Genomic DNA, 14,319 nt, shown 5'->3' with positions numbered 1-14,319 from the left:
GACACTGAATGTTGTGGTGATCAACGGGGTCACTGACACTGAATGTTTTGGTGGTCAACGGGTTCACTGACACTGAATGTTTTGTGGTCACTGGGGTCACTGACACTGAATGTTTTGGTGGTTACTGGGGTCACTGACACTGAATGTTTTGTGGTCACTGGGGTCACTGATACTGAATGTTGTGGTCACTGGGGTCACTGACACTGAATGTTTTTTGGTCACTGGGGTCACTGACACTGAATGTTTTGTGGTCACTGGGGTCACAGACACTGAATGTTTTGTGGTCACTGGGGTCACTGATACTGAATGTTGTGGTCACTGGGGTCACTGACACTGAATGTTTTGTGGTCACTGGGGTCACTGACACTGAATGTTTTGGTGGTCACTGGGGTCATTGACACTGAATGTTTTGTGGTCACTGGGGTCACTGACACTGAATGTTTTGGTGGTCACTGGGGTCATTGACACTGAATGTTTTGTGGTCACTGGGGTCACTGACACTGAATGTTTTGGTGGTCACTGGGGTCATTGACACTTAATGTTTTGTGGTCACTGGGGTCACTGACACTGAATGTTTTGGTGGTCACTGGGGTCATTGACACTTAATGTTTTGTGGTCACTGGGGTCACTGACACTGAATGTTTTGGTGGTCACTGGGGTCACTGACACTGAATGTTTTGGTGGTCAAAGGGGTCAATGACACTGAATGTTTTGGTGGTCACTGGAGTCACTGAATGTTTTGTGGTCACTGGGGTCACTGACACTGAATGTTTTGGTGGTCAAAGGGGTCAATGACACTGAATGTTTTGGTGGTCACTGGGGTCACTGACACTGAATGTTTTGTGGTCACTGAGGTCACTGACACTGAATGTTTTGGTGGTCACTCGGGTCACTGACACTGAGTGTTTGGTGGTCACTGGGGTCACTGACACTGAATGTTTTGGTGGTCAAAGGGGTCACTGACACTGAATGTTTTGGTGGTCAAAGGGGTCACTGGCACTGAATGTTTTGTGGTCACTGACACTGAATGTTTTGTGGTCACTGGGGTCACTGACACTGAATGTTTTGTGGTCACTGGGGTCACTGACACTGAATGTTTTGGTGGTCAAAGGGGTCATTGACACTGAATGTTTTGTGGTCACTGGGGTCACTGACACTGAATGTTTTGGTGGTCAAAGGGGTCACTGACACTGAATATTTTGGTGGTCACTGGGGTCACTGACACTGAATGTTTGGTGGTCAAAGGGGTCAATGACACTGAATGTTTTGGTGGTCACTGGGGTCACTGACACTGAATGTTTTGTGGTCACTGACACTGAATGTTTTGTGGTCACTGGGGTCACTGACACTGAATGTTTTGGTGGTCAAAGCGGTCAGTGACACAATATTTTGGTGGTCACTGGGGTCACTGACACTGAATGTTTTGTGGTCACTGGGGTCACTGACAGTGAATGTTTTGTGGTCACTGGGGTCACAGACACTGAATGTTTTGTGGTCACTGGGGTCACTGACAGTGAATGTTTTGTGGTTACTGGGGTCACTGACACTGAATGTTTTGTGGTCACTGGGGTCACTGACACTGAATGTTTTGGTGGTCAAAGGGGTCAATGACACTGAATGTTTTGGTGGTCAAAGCGGTCAGTGACACAATATTTTGGTGGTCACTGGGGTCACTGACACTGAATGTTTTGTGGTCACTGGGGTCACTGACAGTGAATGTTTTGTGGTCACTGGGGTCACAGACACTGAATGTTTTGTGGTCACTGGGGTCACTGACAGTGAATGTTTTGTGGTCACTGGGGTCACTGACACTAAATGTTTTGGTGGTCAAAGCGGTCAGTGACACTGAATATTTTGGTGGTCACTGACACTGAATGTTTTGGTGATCAACGGGGTCACTGACACTGAATGTTTTGTGGTCACTGGGGTCACTGACACTGAATGTTTTGGTGGTCAAATGGGTCAATGACACTGAATGTTTTGTGGTCACTGGGGTCACTGACACTGAATGTTTTGGTGATCAACGGGGTCACTGACACTGAATGTTTTGGTGGTCAACGGGGTCACTGACACTGAATGTTTTGTGGTCACTGGGGTCACTGACACTGAATGTTTTGGTTGTCAACGGGGTCACTGACACTGAATGTTGTGGTGATCAACGGGGTCACTGACACTGAATGTTTTGGTGGTCAACGGGTTCACTGACACTGAATGTTTTGTGGTCACTGGGGTCACTGACACTGAATGTTTTGTGGTCACTGGGGTCACTGATACTGAATGTTTTGTGGTCACTGGGGTCACTGACACTGAATGTTTTGTGGTCACTGGGGTCACTGATACTGAATGTTGTGGTCACTGGGGTCACTGACACTGAATGTTGTGGTCACTGGGGTCACTGACACTGAATGTTTTGTGGTCACTGGGGTCACTGACACTGAATGTTTTGGTGGTCACTGGGGTCACTGACACTGAATGTTTTGGTGGTCAACGGGGTCACTGACACTGAATGTTTTGGTGGTCAACGGGGTCACTGACACTGAATGTGTTGTGATCACTGGGGTCACTGATACTGAATGTTGTGGTCACAGGCAAATGATCCAAGGTTAATGTGTGACCAAGAGCATGGTTGTGTTGTAGGTGCTCTGTTTTTCATTCTGCATAGTATCTTCTGGACAAACACAGTGATGCTGTACAATTCCGTTTCACTGTTATGCTGATGACGGTGCCCTCTGAATGTAACTGATGTTTTCAGTGATTATTTTGGAGGCTTGTCCAGTGGAGAACTTGGTATGGTGTAACTTCTTGCTGATGATGATGTCGTTGGTCCTGTGAGTCGATATTAAATTGTTGAGATGGATTTCTCTTGCTCTTGAGAAGCAGCTTGTGTGTCTTCTTGAGTGATTTTGGACCAGCTGCCGTGTTGTGTCATGCGGCTGAGGGTGTTGTGCTGCAGCACCTGATTCTATTGACAGTTCTTCCTACAGTGGGTGTGTCTGTAGTACGTAGTTGTGTGTGTGTTTAAATGTGGTGCAGTTTGTGCAGTTATCTCCTGGACATTAATTTGACACCTGAGGTGTTGTGTTTCCAGAGTGTGCGCTGGTATGTCGGGGAGCTGGAGAAGATGATCATCTCCGTCTGTGCCGGCTTTGGCATTGAAGCGTCCTCATCGCCTCATACTGGAGTTTGGGTCGGAGAGAACAAGATCTGTGCCATCGGTAGGAAAACCTGACTATGTTCCTGAGGTGACCAGCTGTTTTGTTCTCGTAGCGTTGATTCCCGTGATTGTGTTGAGCAGACTGACCCGTGCTGGATCATCTTCTGCTCTGCATTGACTGCAGTGGTACTCCGGCAGACGTAATGTTTCCTTCTCTCACTGTGTCACAAAACGCTGAGGAGAAACCTGTCATCCATAATCCTGTATTTATCATCTGGTGCGGACCGCATGCAGCAGCCCCTGATCTGAGACCTGGCACAAACAGAACTCAGCACACGGGTTATTTCTGATTTCTACCAGAAATAAACATCCTGTTTATGCTCAGAACTTCCAGCCTGTTAGTAACAAAACCACATGCACTTCTGTTAAGCCACAGTTTTAGAGGAGGGGCATCACTGTTTTTCCAATGGGTCAGAATAAGTTTCTTAGCAATAATTATGCAATATGATATAAAACTTTTCTGTGTGTTGTTTAGTCCCACAATATTATCATAGATGTCCAAGATAATTAATAAAGGGTCGGGTTTTATATGGATATGGAGTATCTGAGCCATATGGTCAAAGATGTCAGTCCAATACTTCTGAACTTTAGAGCAGAGAATAAAACTGTGGCTTAATGTAGCAACATCTATGGCACATTTCTCACAGATAGGAGAGATATTGGGATAGATTTTATGTAACCTGTCTTTAGAGTAATGTAAACATTGTAAGGTTTTGAACTGAATCAGACAGTGTCTTACATTGTAAGAGCACTTGTGAATATTCTCCAAGCTTTCTTCCCATTGTTCTTCAGTGATTTGAATATTCAACTCCTCTGCCCATTTAGATTTAATAAGGTATGAATTTGTGGGGGTCATTGACATCAGATTTCCATATGTATGAGAGATAAATCTCTCTGTACTAGGTGAAAGTTGAAGGCAATCATCAAGGCAAGAACTGCTAAGACTTTCAAAGCCCTGTACAAATTTCCTGACGAAATCTCTTATCTGCAGATATCTGAAAAAGTCTTTCCCTGGTAGTTTATATATCTCTTGTATCTGTTTAAAAGAAGCAAAGACCCCCTCTCGGTACAAGTCACCTATTTTACAAAGTCCCACCTGCCTCCAAGTTTTAAATGTAATGTCCAGGGTTGATGGTTTAAAGGCTGGATTGTCTGCGATGGGCATGACAGGGGACAAATGCTTCAGTTTGAAATGTTGTTTAATCTGCTTATAAATATGTATGGTGTTGTGAACTACCACATTGTTATTATATATAGATTTATCAATTGTCACAGGGGATAGCAGTATAGCTCCAACACAGTAAGGCTGACATGCTTCCTGTTCCAATTGCAACCACGTAGGAGGTTCACTGTCAGCCAACCAATATGTCATGAATGTTATGTGTGAGGCCCCATAATAGAGTAGAAAGTTAGGAAGCACCAGACCCCCATCCCTCTTAAACTTGTAAAGGTGTTTCCTGGCACATCTATGTGTCTTATTATTCCACAAAAAAGGCAAAACAAGCGAATATAATTTCTTAAAATATAATTTAGGAAGAAATACAGGAAGGTTTTGAAACAGATATAAGAACTTGGGCAAAACTATCATTTTTATAGCATTAACTCTACCTATAAGTGAAATGGGAAGCATGTTCCAAAATTGTATATTTAGTTTAAGCTCGGATAATAAAGGTTGATAGTTAAATTTTAATAAGGAGGAGTAGCACCTTGTCACCTGTATTCCCAGATATGTGAACTTCTCATGGGCTATTTTGGAAGGTAGATTATTTAACCAGGATGTATTATTCATATGTACGGGCATAAGTTCACTTTTATTCAGATTTACCTGTATCCAGAAAAGGGCCCAAATAGCTTGATTTTATCTAAAATGGCAGATAGAGATAGCTCAGGGTTGGTGATATATAACAAAATATCGTCAGCGTAAAGAGAAATTTTATTACAGGTTTTGTTAGTTTCATAGCCAAAGATAGTAGGGTCTTTGCGGATACTTTCAGCCTGGGGCTCTATTGCCAGAGCAAATATCAGCGGGGACAGGGGGCAACTGTTTCGTCCCCCTGTGTAAACGAAAATGTGGTGACAGAATCTGATTGGTGAGGACCCGTGCCTGTGGGTTAGTGTAGAGTAATTTGACCATTGATATAAAGTTTTGACCTAATTGAAATCTTTCCAATATTTCAAACAAATACAACCATTCAATCTGGTCAAATGCTTTTTCAGCGTCAAGTGACAAAACTGCTAGCTCCTCCCTAGGCCTACTTGGAGAATAAATTACGTTGAATAGACGTCTGAAATTAAAGAATGAATTTCTCTGAGGTATGAATCCAGTCTGGTCCGAATGTATTAACCATGACAGGAGGGGGCTTAGTCTATTGGCAAGTATTTTAGAAAAAAATTTTTCCATCCAAATTTAGAAGAGAGATGGGGCGATAGGAACCCACTTCTTCAGCGTTCCTGCCTTTCTTATAAATAACTGTTATAACTGCTTCTGTAAGAGTAGGGGGAAAGGCTTTATCAAGTAAAGCTTGAGTGAATGTTAAAATCCCCACCAATAATAATAAGATTTGTTTGGGACATATCTGGAATAAGTGTCATCACTTTTTAAAAAAATGAAGGATTGTCCATATTTCGCATGTCTGTCTCAATGTGCCGAAAAAGTGCTGAAGTCCACGTCTTCCGCAATTCCTGTGCTGTGATGACATACCGGATCAAGACAGCGTCCAATTTAGAAATGAACGGCACATTCCACTGTTACAGGAGTTTTTTTCATGGAAAGAAAAGCGGAGGAGTTCCGCGCGTCGTGGTGGAGCCGCATGGCGCAAAGCAACGCCGTGATGAAGCCTCACAGGACATGTTGGGGCATGTCCAGCTCATGCTCAATTTCTTGGATAATCACACGACTGAAAAGCAACCGACAGCCGTCTGAAAGCCGTCCTGTGAGACCAACATGGAGATGGTTTTGTCCCGCGCCATGAAGGGCACGGTGGCGCAATCCTCCGCTTTTCTTGCCATGAAAAAAACTCCTGTAACACTGGAATGTGCCGAAAAAGTGCTGATGTCCACGTCTCCTGCCTTTTTGTGAAAGTCAGACGACGTCCCGGATCAACAAAGCCTTCACGTTGGAAATGATCTGGTTGTTTCAGCGGGGTGTCAGCCTGTCGATCGGTGCTTGGAGCGCAGCGCGCTCTCAGACGCTGTGGGTGGTCTTTAAAGCGGCAATAACACTCAATCTGTGTAATCCCCACAAAATCGTCCCTGAAAGCCACATTAATTTTTCGAATGTGTCCACCTGGAGGCCTCTCACAGTTTCTGGAAAAAAATTGATGCAGCAAAACTCCAAATCGTTCAGACATTTATTCACAATAAAAAAAGACGAGAGGGGTGGACCACTGCTCACACAAAGCCTGCTCACAGACGAATGACGCAACCGACAGGCATGAAAAAACAAACGCATGCGCACGAAGGTTCAAGCTTGGCTGATGCAATCACACGTGATTCAAATCCATATGGTTTTTGAAAAAAATAAAAAGGTCAGATACTTTTCTAACAGACCTCGTATATCATTGTAACTCACCTGAAACGCTTTAATGTTAATGTCATGCCAACTGCAGGCAAAGAAGAAACAATGGAGTGCTGTGTTGAAAAATTATTTAATTCCTGTTAAAAAAGCACTTGGAAAAATTTTAAGGAAAGTCTTAAATTTCATACGCAGGCTGGTAATTTTGTCCTTGCTTCTGTGTCTGTGTGTGTATGTGTGACAACACATACACACACAACACTGATGACAACACTGTTTGTGTTCTTTGTTCCAGAGCTGTGTGTGTATATATATATATATATATATATATATATATATATATATATATATATATATATATATATATATATGTATATATATATATGTATATATATATATATATATGTATATATATATATATGTGTGTGTGTAGCAGGATGGATTACCTTAATGATGTTCAGCTGGTGGATTGAGTGCAGCTGGTTGTGGCAGAGGAGTGTTTGTATAACAGAGGGAGTGTGTGCTCTTCTCTTTCTTTTTCTGGAGATTGACTGCAGGTGTTTGGACGTGTTCACTTCCACGTTCCCGTGAAGACAGGTAGGCACCGGCCACAGCTGCAGGCTCATTGAGGTGTATTGTTGAGTGTTTAAGGAAATGGTTTTGTTGTTTAGAGATCTCTGTGTGGGCTGTCATTGGCAGTGCGCTGCTGAGAGTTTGTGGTGCTGTGACGGATGGTTCGGTATGTACAGCGCAAACTAAGCTCCTCTTTCAGATATTTGTTGTTTATATTTATCGGTTTAAAATGTAGGATTTTGGACCGAGCTGTGGAAGGAGGCCCTGCTGCTTTGCTCTGGTGCTCTGTTGGAAGATTTCGTCCTGTGAGACCGATGGATGTGCCCTGTATGCCACGGTGGCTTTACGCTCAGTGTGGACATTTGGAAAACTCTACCAGCTGCGTGATGCAAGGGCGCCCCCATGTGGTCATGATCAGTAGTGTTTTAAATTAGTCTTTATAAAATTGTCTTTATAACTAGAAATCTTATTGTTAATAAATTATTTTTTTGTATTTGGAACCACTTCTCTGTCTCAATTGCAACGAATCTGTGTGTCTTAAATTGAAGTTATTCAAATTGTCAAATTCCCTGGGTGAAATTCCCAGGGTGGTGTCAGACGTCCGACATATCATGTTTATTCATGATTTCTAATTGTCTTGACGATTAGGAGTAACTTGTCCACTTTGCTACATTTTGGTGTCAGAATTGGGATGCAAATTGAGACTAGAGACGTGTGTTCTGTTTGATTTTTGGTGAAGTAAATTTTTTTGTGTGTGTTTAATTTGTTTTTTTTTTCTGTTTTCCAGAGCAAAGCAGCAGGTGGCCTCGGTGCAAGTGATTTCCCCTATTTTGGTCGCATCCTCTTTGTGGGAAAGTCTCAGGTGGTATGATGGCAGAGGAAACGCAGGAGCTGAGAGAGTTAGTCACTCAGCTTAGGATGGAGAATGAGAGATTGAAGCAGGAACAGGCTGAGGCAGTGCCTGGCCCGAGTTTAGAGCCTTCATCTAAAGTGTCCTCTAGTGGTAATGCTTCAGTCATGGAGAAGTTTATTTTTTTTACCCAGAGATAGAAAATGTCCCATGTTTAATGGCAAGACAGGTATGGGGTTGGCTGAATGGTTGGAGGAGATGCAAGCTTGTGTGAGAGCCTGTCATGTCTCTGAAGCTGACCAGGCATTTTTTTATTTTGATTATCTGGAGGGGGAAGCACATGAGGAAATAAAGCATCGTTCCAGTGAAGAGCGTTCAGACCCATTAAAGATCATTGGGGTGTTGCAGGAGCTGTATGGGGATACAGAATCTTATGTAGCACTTAAAGAGGCGTTTTTCTCCCGTAGACAGCGTGAAGGAGAGACTTTGTTAGGGTTTTCATTGGCATTAATGAGTCTGATGACATCTGTTAAGCAGCGCGTGCCTAATGGTGTCCCAAATGCAGAGGTTTTGTTACGTGATCAGTTTGTTGAGTGTGTGTGTGTTTGATGGGTCACTTCGGCGTGAGTTGAAGCAGTTTGTTCACCGGCAGCCTTCCGCTACCTTGTTGGAGGTTAGGGGTGAGGCAATTAGGTGGGAACGAGAGGGATTACCTGGAGGTATGAAGGGTAGTGATTTTTCCATCCAGTCTGTTGTGGGTACTCGGTGCTGGGTTCAGGGCAGTGGCCAGTTACTAGTTAAGTTACTGGCTCAGGTTTGGGTTGGACGTGTGACAAGGTAGTTTCCAAGCTTGTGTCGCCGTGTCCTCATTTAATGGTGAGTGTGGGGGGAGTTGGGATCCCTTGTTTGATAGATACAGGATCTATGGTGTCAACTATTCCAGAGTCTGTTTTTCATCAGCAGTTTGAGCCAGGGTGTTTGGGGTGGCTGAAATTGTGTCATTGGCTACAGCTTAAAGCGGCTAATGGCTTAGCCATCCCTTACCTGGGCTATTTGGAGTTGGATGCGGAGCTTTATGGTAAGCTGTTGCTTCTGGTGGTTAGGCTTCTGGGGTCCTGGGGATGAATGTTATCTGCAGGTGTTATGGGCAACTTTTTGGGCAGCACGGGGTTTCCTTGTTTGATTTGCCACCGGTGGCGGAGGCTCCTGAGTATGTCATGCAGGTGTTTCAGAAGTGCCACAAGGCTAGTGGTATTGTGGATCAAGGAGCAGGGAAGGTTAAGGTTCATGGGGAAGAGGCTTGTCAGATCTCAGGTGGTGTAATGAAGTTTGTTAGGGCTACATGCTCGGAGCAGTATTCTGTTTGAGCCTGTGGAGTCTGGCTTGCCTGCTGGACTGTTGGCATCTCCTGCATTGGTGCAGGTGGAGCGGGGTATAGTCTACATTCCAGTGGTGAATGTGGGATTGGTGGATGTGTGGCTACGTCCCCGGGCTATGATTGGCACTTTAGAGGAAGTTTGGGTTGTAAGTCTGCCTGCGGGGGTTGCTGAGATGCCCCCGGTGGAGGCGGTAGTGGCCTCGCAGTCCATCTCTCCATCAGTGCAGGATCAGATTGCAGCCCTGGAATTGGGTCACTTACCTTTGGAAGTACAAGGTAAGGTGAGAGCATTGTTGGGTGAGTTTAGATCTGTCTTTTCAGCCCAAGATGGGGATCTGGGTTGTACTGACCTAATATTGCATGAGATTCCGCTTCTGGATGATATTCCAGTGCGACAGCGGTATCACAGAATTCTGCTGTCTGAGTATGAGGTTGTCAAAGATCACATCAATCAGCTGCTTGGAACACAAGTTATTAGGGATAGTAGCAGTCCTTATGCCTCTCCTATTGTGCTGGTTAAGAAAAAGGATGGCAGTTTGCGTATGTGTGTTGATTACAGGCTCTTGAATGGAAGAACTAGGAAGGATGTCTTCCCTTTGCCTCGTATTGATGAGTCCTTGGATGCCCTCACTGGGGCTTGTTGGTTTTCTACCATGGATATGGCAAGTGGGTATAATCAGGTTCCTGTGGCAGAGGCTGATTGTCATAAGACGGCCTTTTGCACGCCTTTTGGTGTGTTTGAGTGGAACCGGATGCCCTTTGGGCTTTGCAATGCTCCTGGTACTTTTCAGAGATTGATGCAGAGGATTTTTGGTGATCAGCAGTGTCTGTCCTTATTGTTGTATTTGGATGACATTGTGGTTTTTTCCTCTACTATTGAGCAACATCTGGATAGGTTGAGGGTGGTACTGGAGCATTTGCAGCATGAGGGGTTAAAGGTGAAACTCAAAACGTGTATTTTTTCAGCAGGAAGTGCGTTACCTGGGGCATGTCATCTCTGATAATGGTGTTGCTACTGACCCTAGCAAGGTGGATGTGGTTGCTCATTGGCCACCTCCGGTCACACTCTCGGAACTGCGCTCTTTTCTGGGCTTTGCCAGCTACTACCGCCGGTTTGTAGGTGGTTTTGCAAGGTTGGCAGCACACCTACATAAGTTGGTAGCAGAGTTGGCTGGGGTGAAGCCCAGTCTGGTAGATCAGCCAGTTTCGGGTTATTGGACAGAGGAATGTGGCCATAGCTTTGAGACTCTAAAAGCTAAGCTTGCCTCTGCACCTGTGCTGGCATATGCTGATTTTAGTCTTCCATTTATTTTGGAGGTGGATGCTAGCTATGGGGGGGGGGGGCTGGGAGCAGTGTTGTCTCAGGAACAGGATGGTAAAGTTAAGCCAATTACTTACACGAGCCATGGGTTACGCCCTACTGAGCGTAACATGGTGAACTACAGCTCTATGAAGTTGGAATTTTTGGCACTCAAGTGGGCAATGACCGAGAAGTTCAGGCAGTACTTGTTGGGCCATAAGTGTATTGTGTACACTGACAACAATCCTTTGAGTCATTCGTCATCTGCAAAACCTGGTGCTACTGAGCAGCGTTGGGGAGCGCAGTTGGTCTCGTTTGATTTTGAGATTAAGTATCGTTCGGGTTGTAGCAATAAGAACGCAGATGCCCTTTCTTGGTTGCATTCTCCTGGGATGCAGGACTTCCAGGTAATGGTTAGTGGTGCCCAGCTTCCAGAGCCGCTGCAACAGGTTTGCCAGGGGAATAAGGTAGATGTAAGGCAGGCTGTGCTTGCAGTCTTGCCCCACCGTCTTCCATCTGACCTGACTGCACTGCAACGGGCTGATCCAGTGATTCGGGAGGTTTGGGTGTTTTGGGACCGTAAAAGGGGCCCTGATAAGGAGGAGCGCAATCAGGTGTCGCAGTCAGCCCGGGTGCTGCTTCGGCAGTGGGACCCGTTGGTGGAGAGGGATGGTGTCTTGTACCGTCAGGTGTTTAAGTCCAATGGAGCTGGGGCTGTGTTGCAGTTGGTGTTGCCTGCAGTTTTAAAAGCTGATGTGTTGACTGAGGTTCATCAAGGGCATGCTCATCAAGGGGTCGAGAGGACCCTAGAGCTTTTACGTCAGTGGTGTTATTGGCCAGGGATGTCTGCGGAACTGGCAGATTGGTGCCAGGCATGTGAGAGTTGTCATGTAGCAAAGGTGAAAAAACCAGTGGCTCGTGGCTCCATGGGACACCTGTTGGCATCCCGGCCTAATGGGATTCTTGCCATTGATTTTACTGTTCTAGAGCCTAGTCATGGTGGAGTAGAAGACGTTTTGGTAATGACTGAAGTCTTTAGTAAGTACACGTGTTCAGTCCCTACCCGTGACCAGCGAGATCCTACGATAGCTCAAGTTCTGGTTACGGAGTGATTTTCGAGGTTTGGGGTTCCAGCTCGGATACATTCTGATCAGGGACGGAGTTTTGCGAGTGTATTGATCCAGCAGTTGTGTGGCTTTTATGGCATAGAGAAGTCTCGTACTACACCATACCATCCATCTGTGAATGGGCAGTGTGAGTGTTTTAATAGAACGCTTCATGATCTGTTGCGCACACTGCCCGTGTCTCGAAAGCATCATTGGTGTTCCTGTTTGCCCCAGGTTCTGTATGCTTATAACACAACGCTGTGTCAGGCAACTGGTGAGTCTCCTTTTTTGTTGATGTTTGATCAGGAGCCAAGACTTCCAGTTGATTTTCTGTTCAGTCAAGTTCAGGAGCCTGTGGGTGTTTTTGTTCATGAGTGAGCACCAGACCCGCTTGCAAATGGCTTTTGATGGAGCCCGGGATCGGCTGAAGGCCGCTGCAGAGCGGCGTAAGAAGGATTATGATCAGCGTGTCCATGATATTCCCCTGAAGGAGGGCCAGTTGGTCTGGTTGCAAGATTTTGGGGTACAGGGCTGTCATAAGATCCAGGACCAGTCGTCCTCTGTGATGTATCGTGTCCTGAGGGCACCACAGGAAGAAGGGACTGTTTATACCAGGGGTGGGCAACTTGTTCCAGAAAGGGCCAAGAGGGTGCAGGTTTTCTTTGCAGCCACTGACTCCACCAGGTGATTTCACTGATTAATATCACTTTGAGCAGATGGAATAGGTTAATCAGTGAAATCACCTGGTGGAGTCAGTGGCTGCAAAGAAAACCTGCACCCTCTTGCCCACCCCTGGTTTATACAATCGCCCCTAAGGATGATTTAACCAGAGCCAAGCAGGTTCATCGCTTGTTGCTGAAGGCAGTGGTAGGGGTTGGGTCCCCCGATGAGGTTGTGGCCCATTCTCTGCCCCCTGTGGAGTTTTCTCCACCCGTGGTGGAGCCATTAGAGGACAGGTGGTGGCGTAATGACGGGTGGTTGGTGTCAGGATCTGAGGACCCTGCGTCTACTTCAGTTGTGTGGGAAGTGGTGACTCCGCCTGCTCCTCAGGTGGAGGGGGTGGGAGAGGTGACCCAGGTTGCCCCTCAGGTGGAGGGGGCGGAGGTTGTGAGTTTACCTGCTTCCCCGCAGTTGAGTCCACCAGTAGATCCAGTGGTTGTTGTGCCATCTCTGCCAGTCGAGTCTAGTACGTCTTCCCTCCCCCCTAGTGAAGAAGTTGTACTTCGGTGGATGACTAGGGTTACTGCGGGTCATCATTCTAATATTCATCATCTTCCACGGTCTGCAGTGCAAGTGGGTCCTTCTGGCCATATGTAATATAGATGGTATGACTAAGGTTAAGGATTGGGGTCTGTTCCATTGTTGGGGCGACGATTCAATTTGTGGGGGTGGATTGTAGCAGGATGGATTACCTTAATGATGTTCAGATGGTGGATTGAGTGCAGCTGGTTGTGGCAGAGGAGTGTTTGTATAAAAGTAGTCTGCTACACATCAGAATTTTGGCTCTCTGTTGGGATTGTTTAAACTGAGACTGCTACCTGCTGCTTTGGACTTGAATTAAGTCTTTTTCAAGACTTTTTTTACTTTTTTACCTTTTTACTTTTTTTTTTTTTTTTTACTTTTTTACTGTGCTCCAATGCCTAAGGAAGACCTTTAACGGTCGAAACATTGCGACGGAGCACTTTTATCTGCTAACTTTCATCAGCGTTGGCAAGCTAACTAGCTTGCTAACGCTTTTGTTTTTATTTATTTATTTATTTTTTTATTTTTTTATTTTTTTTTTTTTTTTTTCTATTTTAGCACTGTTGTCGTGCGTTGCCTGTGCTGCTTCATGGCCTGTTTGGTGCCTTGATTGGGGCACTCCTTCTGCTGAATCACCTTTAAATTATTTACACATTATTCACTTTGTGTGTTTTTAGGAATCCGCTAGGTTGCGTAGCTACTAGCTCTTAGCCGATTTAGCATGGCGGCTTCTCCTGTCTCTCCCGCACTTTTCTGCTCTGGGTGTGAAATGTTTAGTTATTCCTCGGCCTCCTTTAGCAGTAACAGTACTTGTAATAAGTGCAGCTTATTCGTAGCTTTGGAGGCCAGGCTGGGCGAATTGGAGACTCGGCTCCGCACCGTGGAAAATTCTACAGCTAGCCAGGCCCCTGTAGTCGGTGCGGACCAAGGTAGCTTAGCCGCCGCTAGTTCCCCCCTGGCAGATCCCGGGCAGTCGGGAAAGCAGGCTGACTGGGTGACTGTGAGGAGGAAGCGTAGCCCTAAACAGAAGCCCCGTGTACACCGTCAACCCGTTCACATCTCTAACCGTTTTTCCCCACTCGACGATACACTCGCCGAGGATCAAACTCTGGTTATTGGCGACTCTGTTTTGAGAAATGTGA

At 45.5% G+C, this 14,319-nt stretch overlaps 1 protein-coding gene across 2 annotated transcripts in view; it reads left to right on the top strand.

The window, feature by feature from the left end:
• lipt2 (lipoyl(octanoyl) transferase 2) overlaps positions 1–14,319 on the top strand; it is a 45,498-nt gene that overhangs the window by 16,877 nt on the left and 14,302 nt on the right. For both annotated transcript variants that reach the window (XM_034168708.1, XM_034168707.1), the window contains one exon: positions 3,089–3,215. In XM_034168708.1, coding sequence (XP_034024599.1) covers positions 3,089–3,215 — 127 coding nt within the window. The remainder of the gene's footprint in view (positions 1–3,088; positions 3,216–14,319) is intronic.

This window comes from Thalassophryne amazonica, chromosome 4 (assembly GCF_902500255.1).
Source record: "Thalassophryne amazonica chromosome 4, fThaAma1.1, whole genome shotgun sequence".
Classification (NCBI taxonomy): Eukaryota; Metazoa; Chordata; class Actinopteri; order Batrachoidiformes; family Batrachoididae; genus Thalassophryne; species Thalassophryne amazonica.
This window is presented reverse-complemented; position numbering and strand designations above follow the sequence as displayed.